General features: G+C 53.8%; 1 protein-coding gene across 1 annotated transcript; it reads right to left on the reverse strand.

Moving 5' to 3' along the window:
- Window positions 1-13,681: 13,681 nt before the first annotated feature.
- GKN2 (gastrokine 2) lies at window positions 13,682-21,510 on the reverse strand. Its single transcript, XM_055329152.1, has 6 exons — window positions 21,499-21,510; window positions 19,504-19,554; window positions 18,926-19,063; window positions 16,526-16,636; window positions 15,560-15,716; window positions 13,682-14,224 (listed from the first exon to the last, which is right to left on the reverse strand). Exons 1-6 carry the CDS (start codon window positions 21,508-21,510, stop codon window positions 14,142-14,144), a joined length of 552 nt encoding a protein of 183 aa, XP_055185127.1. The 3' UTR covers window positions 13,682-14,141.
- Between the last annotated feature and the right edge of the window lie 23 nt (window positions 21,511-21,533).

Consider the following 21,533-nt stretch of genomic DNA (forward strand, 5'->3'; position numbering starts at 1 on the left):
GGTGGGAAGAGAGACGGGCGGGAGGTAGAGACCCGGGAGCACAGAGCACAACCCGGGAGGACATGTTGAAGGCCATAGGGCAGGGGATGAAGTCACCCAGAGGGTTAGGTGGGGACAGAGGAAAGGGGAAAGCTCGAGGACGAAGGTCCTGGCCCGTCAGCACTGGACGCCTGGGGAGGTGAGAGGGAGGAGGAATGGCCAGGATGGAGGGCAGGGCGGCACCCCGGAAGCCCCCCTGGGGGAGGCGGCCACTGCATCAGGGAGCAGAAGGCGGGGGAGCTAGCTCGTGCCCTTCAGGGGCTGCGGAAGGGAGTCCTTAGGTTTCAGCCGGAGCCCTGGAGCGGGCCCGAGGGCGGAGAGGCGGGGAAGCTGGCCTCCAAGGACTTCTGCTCCCTGCGGAGGAGATGGAGGAACGGCAGCCCGAGGCAGAAGTGCTGTCAGGGGACGGTTTTCTTTCTTTCTTTCTTTTTTTTTTTTTTTTTAAGATTTTACTTATTTATTCCTGAGACACACGAAGAGGCAGAGACACAGGCAGAGGGAGAAGCAGGCTCCCTGCGGGGAGCCCGGTGGCGGACTCGATCCCCGGACCCCGGGGTCACACCCTGAACCAGAGGCAGATGCTCAACCGTTGAGCCCCCCCAGGCATCCCGAGGAATTTCTTTTTTGTTGAATTTGTCATTTTTTACTCCGTGCAAAGGAGACCCAGCAGCAGGTATTTCTGCTCATGAGGACGATGTGGGAAAGAAGCCCACCTGGACCAGTACTTGGTGAGGGAAGAAACGGGACCCGGATCAGAAGCAGGGCTGGGCCTTCGGTGGGAACACGCAGGCAGAGTCAGGCCTTGGACGCAGGAGAGAAGTCAGAGCCCCCGCTCACACTCACACACACGCGTGTGCACAGCGCTGGATGAGCAGACATGGGGGTGGGAACATAGGCCACGTCCTCCGCCATCGCCGCCGTGTCCTTGACGCATAAGGAGCAGAGCTTATTAGCCGGCGTCCAGTCCGGGAACCAGGAAACATCCTCAAGCAGAGAGCAGTTTCAGGGGAGGGACTGGAAGAGCAGAAGAGGTCAGTGCGGGGAGCGGGACCTGCAAGGGGACGGCCGTGGGGCGCCCAGAGCCGGTCCAGAGCCCGCACCTGTCAGCCACGACCCCGAGGACCTTTCCGCATCTGGGGTCAGCACCTCCTCTCGGCACAACCTAATGATGGAGCAACTCATGGGAGGGCCGGGGCGTGTGGTTTTGAACCGTCCTGCCCCCTGCACGCAGGGACGAGCTTGGAAGAGCAGGAGGGGAGCTCAGAACCAGAGAACACCCGAGATCACCTCCTGAGAGTGAGCCGCGGGGGAGATACTGGATGTTCAGGGAGGAAGACAGGTGCGCCGCAGGTGTCGAGCAAAGGGAGGGCCCGGCTGGACTTTCGCAACACAGTACAATTGCTTGTCAGTTTTAAGGCCGCACGACGGGCCGATGAACACATTTTTTAAAGAATTTATTTATTTGAGAGAGAGAGAGAGAGAGCACGAGCAAGGGCATGGGGCTGCCCTGACGGGGCTCATCGTGGTCCCGGGGTCCTGGCCTGGACCAGAGGCTGATGCCTTGACTGACGCAGCCACCCAGATGCCCCCAGTGAACGCGCGGTGTGGCTGCGTGCTCCTGTCCAGTGCAGAAGGCCAAGATGCCATCAATCAAGAGATTCATTGAAGCAAGAGGAGGGCGGGGAATGGAGGTGTTTTTAAGGTGGTGATCCTAATACCTGGACACAGAATTTAAGCCGATAAGGGAGGACGTGGAGACACAGGGAGAGGCGGGTGGTGGACACGTGGATGTAACCAAGTTCCTTGTCATGAAAGACCGTTCTGTTCAGCTCAGCAGCCGACTCCTGGCACCCGGGAGGCTGCCCACCGCCCGGCAAGGATACGTCTTTGTTGGAGAAGTAAGCAGTGCAACGAATGGGTGAATGTGTCCAGCGCTAGGTCGCTTTCTAGGGTGTCAGCTCCATGAAACCAGGCACCACGCCCAACGTACACATCTCGGTCCCCTCGGCAGGTACGACCACGGCACCTGGCACGCCCCAGGCGTTCTCGTGTATTTGCTAAAATGAATCATTTCGAGACGCAAGGAAAGGCAACCCAGCGAGCAGAAGCCGATCACGTCGAAAGGTACATGGGGCGAGCGTCACAGGGCCTGTAGCCTGCGGCCCGGGGGAGAGGCGACAAGTGCAGGCCACCCAGACGCCAAGTTTGAGTTCAGCAGAAGCACACCCTACAGTTCCCAGCCTGTCTGAGCTAAAGGAATGAGCAGGAATATGACGGCATCGGAATAGGCAGGGGCCATTCTTGTTTTTTAAAACCAGAGTTTAATTTTTTTAAAAGATCTTTTGACATTTATTTATTCACGAGAGACACAGAGAGAGCCAGAGACACAGGCAGAGGGAGAAGCAGGCTCCATGCAGGGAGCCCGACGGGGGACTCGATCCCGGGACCCCGGGGTCACGCCCTGGGCCGAAGGTGGACGCTGAACCGCTGAGCCCCCAGGTGTCCCCGGGGCGGGGAGGGGGGCAGGGGGCACTCTTTGTGCAAGACTGTGTTGGTGGCAGGGGTGAGATGAATCAAGCCTGGCCCATAGCCTAGGCTCAAGGTTCGGAACTGGGAGTCGATGAGCAAAACAGCCCCTTCTCTCCCCTCCTGCCTGCCCCAGCTCTAAACCAGCTCCGGGCCAAGCAGGTGTACGTCCGCTGAGCTGCCTTCCAGCACGGGGAAAGGCCCGGTGAGCCCGACTATGCCCAAAGGTGGGGAACACCTGGGGAGGGGTGCCAGCAGCACACGCTTAGGCATCTGGCCCTGGACAAAATTGTGGATTTGGCAATGTTGCCTCGTGAGCTTTTAGAATCTTGGATCCTGGCTCCACCGAAATCCTGTACCTCCCGTCCTTCATGTGAGGGGGTTAAGTCCGCCAACACTTCCTCACGTCTCCTCCAGAACAGCTTACGGGGTGGGGGGTGGGGGGCAGCTCGGGTGGCTCGGTGGGTTAGCGCCGCCTTCGGCACAGGGCGTGATCCTGGGGTCCTGGGATCGAGTCCTCCGTCGGGCTCTCCGTATGGAGCCTGCTTCTCCCTCTGCCTGTGTCTCTGCCTCTCTCTCTCTCTGGGTCTCTCATTAATAAATAAATACAATCTTAAAAAAAAAAAAAAAAGAACCGCTTATGGCTAGAAGGGATTCAAAATTCATGCAAAATTAAATATCCCATTTCCCCAGTCAACAGCAAGCCCTTTGGGGACAAAGGCCTCACCGTGTGGACCTCTGAGAGCTCTGCGGCCCCTGGGACCTATTCTGTAGAAGATGTGCAAGGAGTGAGTGAACTAATGAGTTCGTGACTGGCCCGATTCAGTGTGGCATCCTCCCGAGGCCCAAATTCACACTTTAATAGCTGACATTTTATTTTATTTTATTTTATTTTATTTTATTTTATTTTATTTTGTTTTATTTTATGTTATGTTATTTCATTTCATTTCAATTCTATTCTACTTTATTTTATTTTATTTCATTTCATTTCAATTCAATTCTATTCTATTCTATTCTATTCTATTTATTTGGCAGAGAGCGAGACAGAGCACAAGCAGGGGAGTGGCAGGCAGAGGCAGTGGGAGAAGCAGGCTCCCTGCTCAGCCGGATTATCGGGATTATTGGGATTATCGGGATTATCGCAGGACTCCATCCCAAGACTCTGGGGTCATGACCTAAGCCAAAGGCAGATGCTTAACCGATTGACCGCCCCCCCCCACCCCCCGGGACCCCAGGTGCTAACATTTTAAATAACGTTTCTTTTGTAGGGAAATGCAAGTAAACGCCCCAAGGAGATGGTGCCTCAGAGCCTCTAGGGAGGCTATACTCAAAAAATCGAAAGCGGAACAAGTGTCTGGGAGGATAAGGAGAAACGGGAACCCTCCTGCATTGTCGGGGGGCGGGGGGGGGATGTAAAATCGTTCAGCTGCGGTGGAAAACGGCCCGATGGCTCCTCACAAAACGTCACACAGAAAACGACCACGGGGCCCTGCCGCTCCCTCGCCGGGTGGACCCCCAACCAGGGCACCTGCGCCCTCACGGCAGCTGGCCGCACGGGCCGCACGGGCCACACGGGCCACACGGCAGAAACGGCCCAAACGTGCATCCACAAACGAGTAGACAAAGACAACGTGACACATCCCCACGACGGAATATTATTCGGACGCAAAAGGAATGAAGTTCTAGTAAACGTCACGACGTGGATGAACCTCGAGAACGTTATGTTTTAGGGGGGCGATCCAGACACAAAACGACACGTATTGTGGGGGTTCATCCATGTGAAATATGCAGAATAAATAAATCCATAGAGACAGGAAAGAGGAGCAGAGGGGAGATGGGCAGTAAATGCTTCACGGGAGTGGGCCTCCTTTCGGAGTCATGAAAACGGTTCGGAACCAGATAGAAGTGGTGGTTGTGCAGCTCTGCAATGCACTGAACGCCGGCCAGGTCTTCCCTCCAAATTGGATGATTTCATATGAATGTATATGATTTTATACGAACTCCACCTCCGTAAAGGAATACGAGCTCTCGCCCAGTAGATCACCCCGAAGGCAGACACAACAAGCACTTATTACGTGACACAGCCTTTGAGGCTCAGGGGCCCAGGAGGGCTTGCTGTGTGGCTGTGGCTCGGGATGTCTTGGCAGGTTTCGGCCAAGGTGTTGGCGGGGGCTGCCGTCCCCCGAGGGCTGCACCTGGGCCTGGGGGACCCGCTTCCCAGATGGTGCCCTCACCAGTCGCCCAGGTCACCTTACTCAGTGGGGAGGGACCCACACGAAGGCCCGAATACCAAGAAGTAAATGTTGTTGGGGGCCATCCGGAAGGCTGCTCGCGGTGCCCCTCCTTGTGCGTAAAGGGTCCTGATGAATCAGCGCCTCACGCCTCAGCCTGGACGTGACCGCCCGGACTGCAGAACAGCTATGGGCCAGCACGATGGTGAGCCAGAGTCCTCCAGTCCCGGGCGGGGGGAGTGGCGTGGGTGGGTCTCCAGTTTAAGGACCTCTCGGCAGCTAAGCCACGCAGCGGGATGGCCTGTGCCCTGGGTGACGTGGCCTGGGCCACCTTCCCGACTGCGGATCACCAGGCTCTAGAGCCCCAGCTCGGGGCTCTGCACCCCACGTCCTGGGTGACCCTGGACACATGTGGGGGGTCGGCTTATGTCGGGTTCTTAACGCCCATGAAATCCCAGCAGCAAGCAGAGGCCCTCGGTTCACTTAAGTCAAACCATAAGTGGAGCAACAAGGATTCCCCGCGATGATGTAATTTTTTTTTAAGATTTTATTCATTTATTCATGAGAGACACAGAGAGAGAGGCAGAGACACAGGCAGAGGGAGAAGCAGGCTCCACGCAGGGAGCCCAATGCAGGACTCGATCCTGGGACTCCAGCATCACGCTCTGGGCCGAAGGCAGATGCCAAACCGCTGAGCCAGCCAGGGATCCCCCGTAATTTTGACGTTCTCACCCTTCTCCAAAGGTGTGGGCTATAGGTCAGCGGGCGTGAGCGGTGAAATGTGAGTGTGGAGCGAACTAACGGGGCGTCTGCACCCCACGCCGCCTCGCCTCCCTGCACACCCCCAGGCGCGCACACACACACACACACACACACACACACACACTATCTGTGGTCGACCAGAAGCCCAGGCCCACTGAAGCCCTCATCCTGGTGTCTCCCGAGGACAAGGGCGACCAAGTGAACCAAGCACCATAGGAAGCGCGTGGCAAGCACACGCCGGGCGCCCAAGCAGCCGGCCAGCCCACGTGGGCAGCCCCACTCATGTCCACGGCAGGTGCTCACTGATGCTTGAGGGGGAAAAAATGCACTTCAGGTCACATTAAAAAAAAACAACAACGATCTTTTGTAGAACTGTTTCGTCATCCCCAGTGGTGGTTTTGTCGTGAAATGTGTAAGTTCACTTAAAACAAATTGTCAGTTTGTTTTGACGAGAGAAACTGCTCCGCTCACCTGCTGTACGGGCAGCAGAGACATAACATAAACGCGAAAATGACTCACACCCGTCCTATGGCCACAGATGAGAAAAGCTTGGAGGCTAGAAAAGTCAGAGGATGAAGGGTCACAGGGACACACAGGGCGGCTCCCGGCGGGCGGCACCGACCTTCTTTCCTGGACTGAGGTGGCCACCTTGTGTCGGGACGGGATACTGCGGCTGCGGCCCGAAGGGGGACTGGGGTGGCCGCTGTTCCTGCGCCCGGAGTCCTGCAGGCGCTGCAGCCCCCTCCTCCTCTCTCCTGCAGGCGCTGCGGCCCCCTCCTCCTCTCTCCTGCAGGCGCTGCGGCCCCCTCCTCCCCTCTCCTGCAGGCGCTGCGGCCCCCTCCTCCTCTCTCCTGCAGGCGCTGCGGCCCTTCTCGTCACCCTGTGGAATGCCGCTTCTCCCGGGCTCTGCAGCACAGACCCCCCCACCCCCGGGGTACCCGCTGTGTGAGAACTCACCGAGCCCTGGGCCGAAGGCCCATCAAGGACATGCCGCAACCATCCCCACCCGCCCTGCCCGGCAGCAGAAAGGTGTTAACAGCTAGTGGGGGTAAGAGAGGAGGGGCTGCGTGCGTGCACAAGGGCAGGAGCACCCCAGGTAGGGCCAGGGCTTGGTCCCCAGGATGCCCCGACCTGCTCAGGAAGCAGGGCCTGGGCTCTCGCAGCTCCGCCCCGGGACAGCCCAAGCGTGGGGCTCTGGACCCCACACGGCTCCCGGGCAGGTTTCGGTCCCTCCGACCAAAAGCTCGACATCTTCTGAGGCACCTTCCATGCTCACACCAGGATGTAGGTCCTTTAGGGTCTGGCACCGGGGCAGAGGCGCGCAAAGTTCGAACACCCCAGGGCTGGGGGCTCGCTCCCGTCGCACGCCTGTCTCGGCGGTCCGGAGGTCGAGGTGCCCGTCTGCAGGCCCGACCGCGCTGCTGGCCTCGGTCAGCGCTTGTCCTGGATCGCCCGGGCCGCACTCCGTGCAGTTTACTCTACTTGAGTCTCAAGCCCGTGCCGGACCCAACGCGCCCCGAGTTCACCGAGGCCACCGGCCTCCTGCTTAAACACGGTCACGGTGACGTTACAGCAGCCTGCGCCCTCCACGGGTGATCGGGTGAGTCCCCCTCCCGCCGAGTCCGTGTACTAACCTCTGAGCCTCTCTGGCAGCACCCAGCAGGTGGCCAAGAGTTGGCCCATCGATCCCCCAAGCAGAGGAATCTATTTTCTTTCTCTCTTTGTCCCCCCGCCCCCTGCAACCCGCGCTGCCTGCTGGCACTGACCTCTGAGAACCAGGAGAGGGGGTCCGGGAACCCCCAGGCCCCCTGCCCCCAGCTGGGCCGTCTCCACCACCCGTCGTGTGACATCCAGGGCGGGCACCGGCATGTCTGCCACTACCCGGGGAGCCCGTGGGGGTCAGGGGAGCACGAGCGGTCGGGCCTCAACACAGAGATGGGGAGAGCACATCTCCCCCAGGCTTGGGGTCAATTGTCCACATTGCTGCGCCCTGTGTGCCGGCTTCTTAGAGTGACTGTACTGAGCAAAGGCTTTCCCTTCCGTCACTTCTGTGGTTTCTACTCCCAGTCCCCGCTCGCCGCCTGCCCCGAGGTCCCCAGGATGAGCCCCCCGGGGCCAACTGGGGACACATCCGAGTGTGAGGCCTCACGATGTGCTTGGCATCGCTTCCCCCATCCGGGCTTTGTGGTTGGGTTGGACCAGGGCCCAGCTCCCTCTTTCCTGAGCCTGAGCTCTCCCTGGGCTGTGTCCTCAGTCTCCTGTAAGCAATCACTCGGAAGGGTCACCGGAAGTCCTCTGTCGCGACCGCATCCCAGCTGGGACCACACAAAGTGCTCCCTCCAAGAAATCACTGAGATTCTTGCAAAACGTCCCCCCTTGCCCGTGAGGTGCTTCTCGGAGAGGAGAGACCCAAGACTGAGGCCAAGTGCCTGGCCTCCTTGCTTGGAGAGTGACACGCCCCTTGCCGACCCCCCTTCCGGGGAGCTGTTGTCCCTTTGCTGCCCTTCCACCCTGGCACCCAGTGGTGCTCCTAACTCTTGCCATTATCCTTCTCCGCAGCCGAGGGAAGAACCGCTGATCCTGAGCCTCAGGTCTGAGGCCGTAGGGGCCAGCTCGCCAGGCAAGGGCAGCAGCTGCTCCATGTTTAGTCTCTGGCTCCCTGCTCGCTCCACACCTCAGTTTTCCAAGGGGTCAGGCCTGGAGCCCTTTGTCCTTCCCGAAACGCCCTGCTTCACCTCATGCCAGGGCCTGCCTGGGGCGGAGAGACCAGCCCCACCGTTTCACCTGGACCTGGGGGTGGCTATTCCAATGGATCCCCTTCATCGGCCGCCAGCACCTCGGGGTGCTTTCCCCCCCAGGCTGTCCCCTGAGCCCGTCTCCCAGGCTGTCTCTCGACCAGACCGTTGCTGTCTGTGCACCCACCACTCCCACTGCGCTCAGCCCTCCGGCCCGGCTCCAAGCGTGAGCCTGAGCCTTCTGGCGTTGCTATGAGCCGCCTACAGCGGTGGCCAACTTGCAGGGTCTCCTTGGACTGCCATAGGCTGGGTGGGCTTCTCTGTATTCGACTGTATTACAAATTTTTAAAAATTATATAGGCAGGCCTGGTGGGGTGCGACATACCGTGGAGTGCGGGATTTCCAGCGCACGGCTCAGTGAATATTTACGTGAAGAAGCCTTGGAGCTGTCCCCTAGGTGAAGATGTGGAATGTTCCCAACAGCCCAGAAAGACCCACCCTCACTCTGGTCCCAAGGGAATAGTAGTCGAATATTCTGAGAATCTCTTGGCAAAACTCAAACACACCCTGGCAGGACCCTTGGAGTGGAGGCCAATGTTGGACTGTCGCAGGCCGGCAACTACCACCCCCCTCCCCCCCGCCCCCCCAGGATTCCCCTCGTCGTGGCAATGGAATCGGGTCAAACGGGAGAAAAGCGAGGGCGCCAGAGGTTGTTAACAAGAGATCAGAATGGGTGGCCATTGTGCTATCCCTAAGACTTCACCCTATGGGTGAGGCAAAGTCAAGTTTTCAGAGAAAGGTTGAAGGGGGGGGGCTGCACCCTTAAAAGTATGAGAGGTAGGGAATCCTTGGGTGGCTCGGCGGTTTAGCACCTGCCTTTAGCCCAGGGCGTGATCCTGGAGTCCTGGGATCGAGTCCCACGTCGGGCTCCCTGCATGGAGCCTGCTTCTCTCTCTCTCTCTCTCTCTCTCTCTCTCTCTCTCTCTCTCTCTCTGTCTTTCACAAATAAATTTAAAAAAAAAAAAAGGAAGGACTTCCTTCACTTTAAAAAAAAAAAGTATGAGAGGTGAATTTTCAGGGGATGGCTTCACTAGGTCACACACTGGCATGAGCAAGGGAGACCCCTGCTACAGCCAGTCCTCCCCTGTGGTGAAAGGCGTCCCGAGGAAACGGGCTTACCACCTTACTGTGGGGTAGACGCGGACCCCAGAACCCCAAGAAGCACTTGACTCGTATCCCATATGTGTCCTGGGTCCTTTGCAAAAGAGTTGCCATAGCCTCACACGTTTGTCTTGGGGCTGAGGGAGCAGCTGGGGACAGTGTCTGGACCCGCGGAAGCAAGAGCAGGTGCGCAGAGCTGGACAGTGGGCTCCGGGTACCATTTCTTCCTTGGCCGATCTATGAGAAGGTGCGTAGCACTGGGGCTCTGCAGGGTGAGTGCGGGGATGTGGTGAAGCCGGAATTTCCAAAGGAGTCCTAGGGTGAGCAGAGTGGGGGCCCCGGAGCTGGGCCAGGCCCAGATGGCGGGATATGGTCACGAGTGCAGTCACAGGTGCATCCGTGAGGAACGCCTGTAGCCGCGACTAAAGGAGGCCACCGTCACGGTGACTCAGACAGGTGGACCTGGATGTGTGCCACGTGAGTCCGAGGAAAGACGGTGCCGGCGGGAGCTGCTCTAGAATGAGGCAATCCAGCCCTCCAGCCCTCCCTTCCCTGAACCTTTCCTCTCCAGGGCTGTTGCCCAGGGGTCCCCAGATCGCAGACATATCTCGTGGCACCAGCGTCTCGTCCACGCGGAAGGAAGAACAACAGGAGAGAGCCGAGGGCACACTTGCGTGCCAGCTGAGTCTGTCCCTCTGTATCAGGAAAGAAAGACCCTTCCGGGAAGTCTCATTCAGCAAACTTCCACTTAGACCTCCTGGACCCGAACTGAGGTCCTACGGCCACCCAGAGACCAGGCACAGTCGGAGGAAGCCGACCCCACCTTGTCTTCTTAAGGGAAGTGAGATAGAGGAAGCCCAGGCCTTTCGACCTTGGCACTCCTGGCTGCCGTTGGGCTGCTGCTCGGACAAGCGGAGGTTCTGTTAGCAGGAAAGAGGGCCTGGGCAGGAGGCAGTGGATGGGGGATGAGTGCTCGGTGGGTTTCTGCATCATGTGATCTTGCAAACCTGATCAACCATAGATGATGAACATTTCTTTCAAAGGCCTTACCTCTTTGCTTCCTGCCTGCTTTGGGCCGCTCTCCGGTGCCTGCAACCACCTGCTTGTTTCACATTTTGTCCAGGTTTGCAATTGTTATGTCAGCAAGGTTAGCCTGATCTAAGCTAATTCATCGTTAGCAGGAGCTAGAAGTCTCAAGAATTTTGTTAGTTCATCAATTGATATTTATCACGTTTAGGTTAACTCCCGTTCACACCCATTCAAGCAGGTGTCCCAACAAAGACTTTGCAGAAGGAAATACTTGCTCGGACTCACGCACTCTAATCCCGGGAGCTCTGAACGAACAACTTCCATTTCGTTCTCCCTCAAGGTGGCCGAATGCGTCTATGTGACGTTATCATTTACTGGGAAGAGCAAAATGTCGTAGGACATAACCCCAGCTGCAAGACTTACCAAGATTCCTACAAAATCCCCCTTGGCACACTCGCGTCCGGGATCAGGCCTCCTCTCTCAGGTCAGCCTCAGTAGCCAGATCAGCTCCTCTAGGATCCTTGATGCTTTGTTATGTTTGGTCCAGACTTGCCCCTCCTCCGTGATGACCTAGAGAAGGTCGATGCTCGGGCGGACAGTGATTTAGCAGAGCCGATATCCCGAGTAAAGCAATAGACGGTAGATAAGTGGATACAAAAAAAAAAAAAAAAACCAACTATAGACTGTCTATAAGAGACTCGCTTTAGATTTAAGGACACACATAAGCTAAAGATGAAAGGACGGGAAAAGATAGTCCATGGAAATTGTACCTAAAATAGAGTAGGGGAGGCGGTACTTGTATCAGACAAAATAGAGTTTTATTTTTTTTTTATTTTTATTTATTTATGATAGTCACACAGAGAGAGAGAGAGAGAGAGAGAGGCAGAGACACAGGCAGAGGGAGAAGCAGGCTCCATGCACCGGGAGCCCGACGTGGGATTCGATCCCGGGTCTCCAGGATCGCGCCCTGGGCCAAAGGCAGGCGCCAAACCGCTGCGCCACCCAGGGATCCCACAAAATAGACTTTTAGTCAAAAACTGTCACAAGAGAAAAGGAGGTCACTACATAATGAAAAAAGGGTCGACTCGCCGGAAGGATATAGTAATTATAAATATATGTGCAGTCAACGTCAGGGGCAGCCCGGGGAGATCTGAGGAGAGAAATGGACAGCAGTACAGTGACAGCAGGAAACTGCTACCCCGCTTCCCATGACGCCGAGACCATCCAGACAGAAAATCAGCAAGACGACAGCAGACTTGGATAACACCCTAGACCAAGTGGACGCAGCGGACCTCTATAGAACGTTCCGTCCGACGACGGGATGCGATCCTTCTCCAGCTCCCACGGCACATTTCCCCGGAGGGATCTCGCACTAGGCTACGGAACGAGCCTTAACGAAGTGAAGAACCGTTCCAGGTATCTTTTCCACACACAGTGGAGTAAAATGAGAAATCACGAACAAAAGGAAGGCAGGAAAGCTCACACGTGCGTGGAAAGCAAACAACGCACTCTGGAATAACAGTCGAGTCAAAGAGAGAAGTCAAGGGGAAATTGAAAAATGTCTCGAGGCATGCAAAGCTGGAGCCAGGCCATATGTCCCCTCCCCGGCCCTGAAGGAGGAGCTCCTTCTGAAGGCCGAGGGCAGCCCCAGCTTCCTGGTAACTTCCACTTGGACATACTCCTTTCAGGCCCGAGCTGGCCCGCTGCACCTGCTGCCCCAATAGCATGGCACCAGCACCGAGGAGGGTTGACCCGCCTCACGCAAGCAGAGTCGGGAAAGAGCAGACCTCGAAGTTCTGCTTTAAAAATGAGACGGACGTAAAAATTAATGAGGATAACCCAGCTCTAAGCAGTAAATCCCAAGGGAGGTTGCTAATGGCAACACAGCCTCCACCCACCACGTCCCCATCAGGCTCGGCCCGGGTGTAAGCACGTGCCCCAGGTGACTCAGTCTGGCTCCTCCCCCAAAGATTTTTTAAATTAAAACAAATTGAGACTGGAATGGAGAGGAGGCCCTCCCTCTCTGAGGACAACGCTGGGAACATGGGGACCATAGGGTGGCGGGGGTTTCTATCCTCCTGGAGAAGGTTGGCATAAACCTCTGAGGCTGATGCTCAGAGAGAAGGAGAATCGAGAGCAGGAGACAAGTCTGGGCCCCCTCACACACCCCGGGTCTCGCCACCCGAGACCGCAATATCTCTATCTTTCTTCAGCAAGGTGACACAACAAATTCCACCCCCCTTGCCTCGGTTCACTTGATGTGGATTCCATCACCCGCCAATACCAAGGTCCCGGGGAGGAGCCTCTACCACCCGTTTGGCCTGTTGTACCTTCTTTACCGTTGCTGGCGAACGTTTTCACGTAAATGTGTCCCTTCCCCAACAAGAAAACCATTTCCCTCCCATTTCCCTGACAATGGGAGTCTTGGCGGCGTAACTGTCCCAGCGCTGAGCACGTGGCCGAGTGTCTCAAATATACTTGGCGGTGGTTATTATGTTAGGAGGAAGAGCAGTTGATAACAGAAATTCTTGTTTAAGCAATTCCCCCGTGATCCGACCGGCCCACCGCCCAGCTGTACAACCCGGGACTGTGTCCACGTTACACAATTTATTTGGAATGTTGGAAAACTTTTTTCCGCCTATATATTGATTTGGCGCTCCCGACTACCTCTCTCCTCACTCCAAGATAAAATACGTTATAATCGTATTTAGGGAGGTTGAGACTAGTGCTTTGATGAGCGAAAAGGCATGTGACGGCCGGTCCAAGCTGGGGGCCTTGTCCAAGGGGACAGTTTCCTTCACCTGAGCCGGCTGAGTTGTTTGCTAAGAGAACCACCCAACCCCGCGACCCCCCGGAGCAGGGGGGGGTGCCATTGCCCACCCCGCCCCCCAGCACTTGCTCCACCCGGAGGGCACACGTGGTTGTTTTCTGTTTTATTTATTTTTAATTTTATTTATTTTTATTTTTTTAGATTTTACTTATTTATTCATGATAGACATATATATATATATATAGAGAGAGAGAGGGGCAGAGACACAGGCAGAGGGAGAAGCAGGCTCCATGCAGGGAGCCCGATGCGGGACTCGATCCCGGGACTCCAGGATCGCGCCCTTGGGCCAAAGGCAGGTGCCAAACCGCTGAGCCAAGGATCCCCTTGTTTTATTTTTAATTAAACTTTTATTTTGCTATAATCTTATTCAAGTCTAATTAACATACAGTGTTATATTAGCTTCAGGGGCACAATATAATGATTCAACAATTCTAGACATTTCTCAGTACTCCTCAGGGTAAGAGAACCCTGAAGCTCCCCGCTCTTGGTGGACAGAGGGGCCTCTGGTCTGGTGGAGGCAAGACGGACACTTGGACCCAGCTGACCCCCATGTAATGACTCAGATTTGTTATCCAGGAGGCTTCACACTCTATGCTCTGGGCCTGAAATCCTGGCAGATTCTTTCCCTCTACGTGTTGACGTCAACACTGTTTGGTTTCCCTTTGCTGTTTGAAAAAAAGGAAACACCCGGACATCTGTCGATATAGGATTTATGATTCACCGCCAGGTCTCAACATTAGTTGGGGCATTGGGAAAGAACTTAACGTGGCTGCTGAGTGGAAACCAAGGGGAGGGGTCTGGGAAAAGGCAACGCCAGTGGGCCGATGCCTACGCATCCACGTCTGCGCAGATGGAGAGTCCAAAGATGCCCAGGAATCCGACTTTTGAACAGGTGCCAGTACCGACATTATCTGAAAAAGGGACAAAATTGCAAAAAAGGAGCCTTGAGAAATACAGTGTTAGAAAGCAGCAAACCGATGTCTTCTGGTTACTGCCTTGACCAGGGGTCGTACGTGTAGTTCCACGTCCCCCAAGTCCTTGGCTCTCCGAGCACCTTGGCTTCCCCAACACTGACAAGCCCTGGGGCGCCTGGTGCTCAGCCGGTGAAGCAGGGGCCTTCAACTCAGGCCGTGATCCAGGGCCCCCCACCCTCGGGCTCCCCGCTCAGCGGAGGAATCTGCTTCCCCCCTCTCTTTGCCCCTCGCCCCCACTCGTGTACTCTTTCTCTCTCTCTCTCTTGCATGCGCTCGCGCTCTCTCTGAAAAAATTAAATAATAATAATAATAATAAAAAAGACTGACAACTCCTAGAAGCGCTGTCTGGCTCTGTTCGATGGATGCTCTGACACTCTGCACTGGGGCCCGCGGGTCACTTTTACTTGTATAAGTACTAATGACGCTACTAAAAGAAAGATGCCTTAAAAAGTTTTTTTGTAGACCGTAAAACACGTGATAAATGCTAATTATTTTCTTTTTTATCTTGCCATCCACTAGGCTGGGGAATTTACCTTGTTCCATTCACCATCTGCGGCCTGGCCCCTCTTTCCCTCTGGCCACTGTCGCGTGTTTGGAGACTTTGTATACAGATGCCAGTAATGGCTGCGGCGACGGCCGTCCCCTGGGTGACTCAAGGGTCTACTCCCCGCCAATCGGGGCACGTGGCTCGCTCTTTCTTAGCCTTGTTCTATCCTAGATTTGCTTTTTTGAAGAATAATTGACAAGTGCACCTGTATGTATTTCAAGGGTGCACTGTGATGCTTCGCTACACATACACATCGTAGGACGGTGACCGAGATCAAGAGAACACAACCCTCACCTCACAGAGTTAACGTGGGCAACTCGTGTGTGTGTGTGTGTGTGTGTGTGTGTGTGTGTGTGTGTGAAGGACACTTAAGATCTGCGTGGATCTGAAGATCTCAGGCCTTCCAAGCCTGCAGAACTGTGTTATCGACTCCGCTCAGTGCGCCGCACATTAGGGAACCCGACGGTCCTTCCTCAGCACCTAGGACATCCCAAAGATTCCTCCTCTGGGTGAACCCATCCACTTTCCCAGCCAGACTCTGAGTCCCTTGGTGGCAGAGTCTTACTCACTTCTGTGTCTCCCTAACATGTGACACATTTTGCACAGACTTTGGCGTTTAGTTCCTGAAGCCAACTGCCAGGAGCCGAGCTCCACGTCCACCCCTGCTCACCCACGGGGGAGCCTTCACGACATCCGTGATGAAGGGATAGCTGGCTGGTACTCACGCGGCTTCTCGAACACCTCCCCCTTGTACAGGGGGACGTTACTGCACAGCTCCTTGATGGGCGAGCCGAACAGGAACCAGTCTATGTGCATGATCAGGGACTGCAGCGGGTTGTACTTGACCCAGAAGTACTTATCGGAGAACAAGCTTTGCATGGCCTAGAGCAGCGGGGGGATGGGGGGAGGATAAAATAGGTGGACGCCACCCGGTGTTCCGTATTCTACGCCGACTTTTCATGCAACTAAGCAGAGGCAGCCAGGAGCCTCAGGCACCCTGTCCTCTGAGCCCTCGTTCTGCAGAGGAGCCTCGGTAGGATGCGGTGGCTTCACCGCGGGGGCCCTGAAACCCAGGGAGAGTGAACCCCCAGGCAAAGGAGGCACAGATGGCAGGACACAGGGGGAGGGAGAAGGAAGCTGTGCTCGTGCTCTCCCGGGTGGCCCCTTGGCTCCTGTGCAACTTCCCTCGTGCCCTCGTGTTTCCGCCCGCACCACGTCTCGGAGCCCTGGCGTCCAGCCTCCCCCACAGAAACAGCAGAACTGGTAACAAGCCGTGGCATCGGGGCCTGTGCGGTAGCGATCGAGCTGAGAGATGCGCTCGGGTCCCCCAAGCCGTGAACGAGGAAGCACTCTGACAGGTGGAGACGACGCGTCCCCGGGAAGGTCTAACACTACGACCTTCCCCTTGAGCCTCGTCACTCCTCTGGAGGTGCCAGTTCTCCTCAGATCAAGAACAGGGAATAAGGGGGCTCCCAGGGGCTCAGCGGTTCAGCATCTGCCTTGGGCCCAGGGCATGACCCCAGGGTCCTGGGATCAAGTCCTGTGTCGGGCTCCCCATAGGGACCTGCTCCTCCCTCCGCCTGGGTCTCTGCCTTTCTCTCTGGGTCTCTCATAACTAACTAACTAAATAACTAAATAAATAAATAAAATCTTAAAAGAACAGGGAATAAGTAGGGGTTCGGCAAAATTACCTGTTTCTCGTAGATGTACCGTTTTAGCTGGTCCAGGGAGGGGATGGCCTTATGGTTCATCTTCAGGATGTAGCAGGCTCTTCGGGACAGCACCCTGGAGGCGATGTAGCCCTGAGGCGGTGAGAACACGGTTACTGGCCCTCCTGGTCCCCTGGCTTCTGGGCTGCGGGGGGTGGCGGGGAACCCCTGGGGCTGGAGGAAAGCCCTGAGACGGCGCAGGGAGGGCCACCCCAAACCCATTCCATGCATTCGCCTTCTTTTGCCTGATAGTTTGACTTCTTCACTAGCTGTCCCTCCCTCTGAGGTGGGACAGAGCCTTGCCCTGTGCCCCAGGTTTCCCGGTTTGCACCCCGGGCCTGTAGTCTGCGGGGTCTGGACAGTCAGGAAGCAGCAGCTCTCTCTCTCTCTCTCTCTCTCTCTCTCTCTGCCTTTCCCTCAACTTGGGACGGATGCAGTCCCCTTTAGAACTGTGCGTTCCACCAAGCTCCTTCCTAGCCACAGGTGCTATCTAGATTTAAATTCAAATTTTCAACATTGAAAATCTTTAAATCGCCTGTCCCAGTCCGCGCTCAGCAGCCACACGCGGCAGGTAGCGTCTCTACCAGGAAACGCAGATGGCGAAGGTTTTCACCGTCGCGGGGACCCCTACACTCCTGCGCACGGCACGGCCCCCCGCCACCAACACCCCCGCCTTTCATCTGTCCTCCCCTCCTTTACTGGCTTCTCTCCAGCCCGTCTCCACCTGAGACCCGGGCTGGCGGGTCGGGCCCGGCCTGGAGGCGGGTGAGGCCCATGGAGCCAGGTGGAAGCGGAGGCCACCTAACCTTCATCCCAAATGGGGTTTTCTCCATGGATTTCCAAATTATTCTACAGTCCGTGAGGCTGTGTGTCATACAAATGGTCTTCTAGTTCCTATTTTTCAATTCTCACAAATGGCCAGTTCCTAAAATTCAAAAATAGACTAAGGCAAAGCCCGATGGTGGTGGAAGGGGGTAAACCAAGTCCTCACCACTCTGGGATTTTCTTCTTCTACTTTTTTTTTTTTTTTTTTTTGGAGACACTTTGCTGATTTCCCTGAAATCTGCCTTAAAAAACAATTTAAGTAGAACTTTCTTTAAAATGGTATCTTTCAAAAAAAATAAATAAAATAAAATGGTATCTTTCAAAGAGCACATGCTCTCACATGCACCCTAGAACTCCTAATGGCGATGGGGAGGAGGCATGTGAGGAGATTCCTCCAAGAAAAGGACACAGAAAAAAAAAAGAAAAAGAAAAGGACACAGAAAGTGTGTTCAAATGTCCGGTGAGATGAACTACAACCTCCTTATATCCACAGTGCATAGCTCTGCCCCACGGTAAGAGCAGGCTCCTTACCGGGTAGAACACGTGGAAAACAAACAAATAAATGGATAAAGGACCAAATAACTTCTCTGAGCAATTTTCTGAGACTTACTATTAATACTAGTAACTGAAACTTGGAAATAGTTTGGAGTTTTTGGTTAACATATGCTCCTTCTTCCAGAAGTATGATTTACTGTCATCTGACTTACATGGTTAAATGTGCATAGATGTTCTGGATTTCTGCTATTCTGTGATTGTTTATTCTGAAATCGCTCTTTTTTGGCACAGGTTTTCATATTAGAAGCCCTAATTCATTCATTTGTTCCTTCAGTGAATATTTTTTTTTAATTTTTGTTTATTTATGATAGTCACACACAGATAGAGAGAGGCAGAGACACAGGCAGAGGGAGAAGCAGGCTCCATGCACCGGGAGCCCGATGTGGGATTTGATCCCGGGTCTCCAGGATCGCGCCCTGGGCCAAAGGCAGGCGCCAAACCGCTGCGCCACCCAGGGATCCCTTCCGTGAATATTTTTGAGAGCCTGTGTGCCAGGCTGCATTCTGGGTTTTGGCCCACCTTTCTAGATGCTTTCTGAGCCTGTAGGGAGACAGTATCAGGATGCTTCCGATTGCCACCTGAAAAGGTGAAGCAAATGCATATCTTTCCTGTCATACTTTTTTTTTGCTTAGAAATGTTTTTTTTGGGGGGGGGGCACCTGGGTGTTCTTAAGTGTCTGACCCTTGGTTTCAGCTCAGGTTATAATCTCAGGGTCACAAGATCGAGCCCCCAGTCCGACTCTGAGCTCAGAGTCTGCTTGAGGTTCTCTCTCTCCCTCTCCCAATGGACCTTCCCCTCCTCTAGTGCATGCTCTCGCTCTTGCTCTCACTCTCTCTCTCTCTCTCAATAAAATAATTAAATAAAATCTTTTTGAAAAGGGAAAAGCAAAAGTAAGGAAAATTGTGAAAGAATTGCAAGGATAGTTCTTGGGTAGTAAGTGGCCACCCCTCCACCCTTTAGAAATCCAGTCTTGAAGAATGTACAAATTCCCTTGCTGCTTACATGTTTATAGTCAAAAATTGTGGTAGAGGAGCATGATCCTGCGTGAACGTTAACGATGGCGATATTTTTTTGATTGTCAATTGACACCGTCTCCTGAAGATTGCCACCATTGTTGTTTGGGCTGATGATGTTATAAACCTAGATTAACAACAAAGACATAATGGTTTATCCATAAAACATGGGCACTGGAAAGGCAACCCTCTTGACAAAATAAAGCCTTCCACTTGCTATGAACAAGAGACTGACGCCTGAAACCTCCTCACTGGCATCCTAGACCAAAGACACATGCTAAAGTAGGAATGTGAAGCTCTTCTTCATATGAGAAATGGGAGAAGCAGTGACATCACACGAGAAATGAGATGGACCACATTTTAAAGCAATGGGTTGCATTTTTTTTTTAAGTCATTGCAGTTGAAAAGAAATAACCAACCGCTTCGTTTCCATTTTTGGTTATTTCTGGGATTCCATCCCAAATAGGGCATATGCGCTCTCTACGGTCCTTCAGATAGATTATCTTGTCTCTTCCTTTTCCCCTCCCAATTACTCCAAGATATAAAATCCATAGTGAACGGACTTACCTCGTTTCCATGGGATTGTGTCCCAAAGATGGCCAGCACCAGAAATACCACCTGAAAGACAGACCAGTTGCATCCACTCTCTATAGGGCAGTCACTGAGGGTAGGGACCTATGGGGACACTGGACAAGACCAGCACAAGTCTCAGAAAATATAGGCCCTGAGACACAGGGGTGTGGTCCTGGGCAGCCAACAGTCCATTTCCAAGATGTGAAACACACATTCCCTCATTTGGCAGGTATTTATCGACTCCGTGCTATTTGTCATTCTTCTATCTTTATGCCCAATCCCCAACCCTTCCCAACATCCTAATCTGCTAGGTAGCACACGTTCTCATGCCAGAAACAAGTTGGAGCAGGTGAACAGTGATAAGAAGGAACACCCTGGTGTGACGCATAGTGGATTTGGATTACGGGAGTGAAGTTGTATTTTATGGTTAAAAATATATATATATTTAATCCCTTGAGACTGAGAGGGTAAAACAGATTTACAATGGGTTTGTGGATGATAGAGCTACAATGGATTCCCAAGGGAAATTATGAAAACAGGAAACTTGGAGGCATGGCTAACGTTTGAGGCTGACACCAAGGACGGGATCCTTAGTGAGGCCGTCAGACAAGTGTTAGGCTAATGGGCCTTGAGGCCGACATTGAGGCAGTTCTGACATTTTGCTGCAGTTAAGAGTCTTCTCCAACCTGTGGATCCCAGTTTTGTGTTCTCTGTTCCGAACACCACAATGTACGGCGCTGTCATTGCAAACCGCTCACGGAGGGGATCTGCAGGAAGGCAGATATTTTTAAGACCTATCAGGAGGATTTTTCTATTTTCCTGACAAACACCAAGAACATTTGTCTTCTGAGGACAGGGGGTGGGGTGTCTGACTAAGACCTGTATGTAGATACCTGACCTGGCTACTTGCACAGCCCCACTCCTTCCCTGACTCAGGGCCAGCTCCTGTAACTCCTGGCAATCCTCTGTATTCTATTTAAAGGGTCTAATACAGAGGTTTGAACAGATGAGTGGACGACTCGCCACCAGAGTGATGTAATTAGAGCAAGCTCGGCAAGTGTCCCCGGTCCCCAAGTAGCCACCCACCCGACACCTTGATTCATGCACCACGGTGACGGGTCTACGTTTCAGTCACAGACCTCCTCTTGGAAAATCAAGAGGCGCCTTGGAGCTGGAACTCTTTAAGCCAACAATCTTGAACACCTGGTGGGGAGGAACTCCTCATTTTGCTTTCTCCCTCAACAACTCCATGAGAATAAGGGATAGATAACTGGTGGAAGGAGTTCCATTCTGGGTCAAAACACAAACCTCTGTTCATGGAGCACTGCAGAGTGAAGCCGTGGGAGCCTGGGATCAGGGCTGGGGTGGGCAGGAGGAGGGTGACACGGCAGGAACACTACGCCGTGATCGCTCCCGCCGGCGGGATGGGGACAGGTACCTTTCAGGTCTAAACCTCATATTTACCGGAATGGGAAAATCACATTCCTCTGTGCCTCAGTCTCCTCATCTGTAGAACGGGGTAACACTACTCAGCTCACAGAGCTGTTGAAGTAAAGAATCAAAGTATGTACGTTTAGCCTAGAATCTAATACACACTTAGCAAATGACTGCTGCTATTGTCTTTTTCAAAAACTTATACCTTCTCTTTTAAGTAGTAGATGCTATTGCCCTAAAACGCCTACATTCCTTCCCAAGCTCATAAGAAGGAATTATTAAAAATTCTCCAAAATTAAAATCCTCTAGATATTTCCAAAATGTTTTCTTTGCATCTTTTTTAGTAAACACCTCGGAAAATAGACAGTGGACAAATAAATATCCGACTTAATATTTAACACTATCCCTGCCAAAAACATTATGTAATTCAATCACAGAAGCTTAGAAGCATGCACAGTGTTCACCTAAGACTTCTGAAATCCAAGGCACATTGGATTCACACGTTCTCTGCAAGAGCCACCACAAGACTATAAAGAAGCATAAGCAAATACTCACGAGGATTTTCATTTTGCCTGATGGGAAGAAGGAGC

The sequence above is a fragment of the Nyctereutes procyonoides genome, unplaced genomic scaffold (genome assembly GCF_905146905.1).
Source record: "Nyctereutes procyonoides isolate TBG_1078 unplaced genomic scaffold, NYPRO_anot_genome, whole genome shotgun sequence".
Taxonomy (NCBI): domain Eukaryota; kingdom Metazoa; phylum Chordata; class Mammalia; order Carnivora; family Canidae; genus Nyctereutes; species Nyctereutes procyonoides.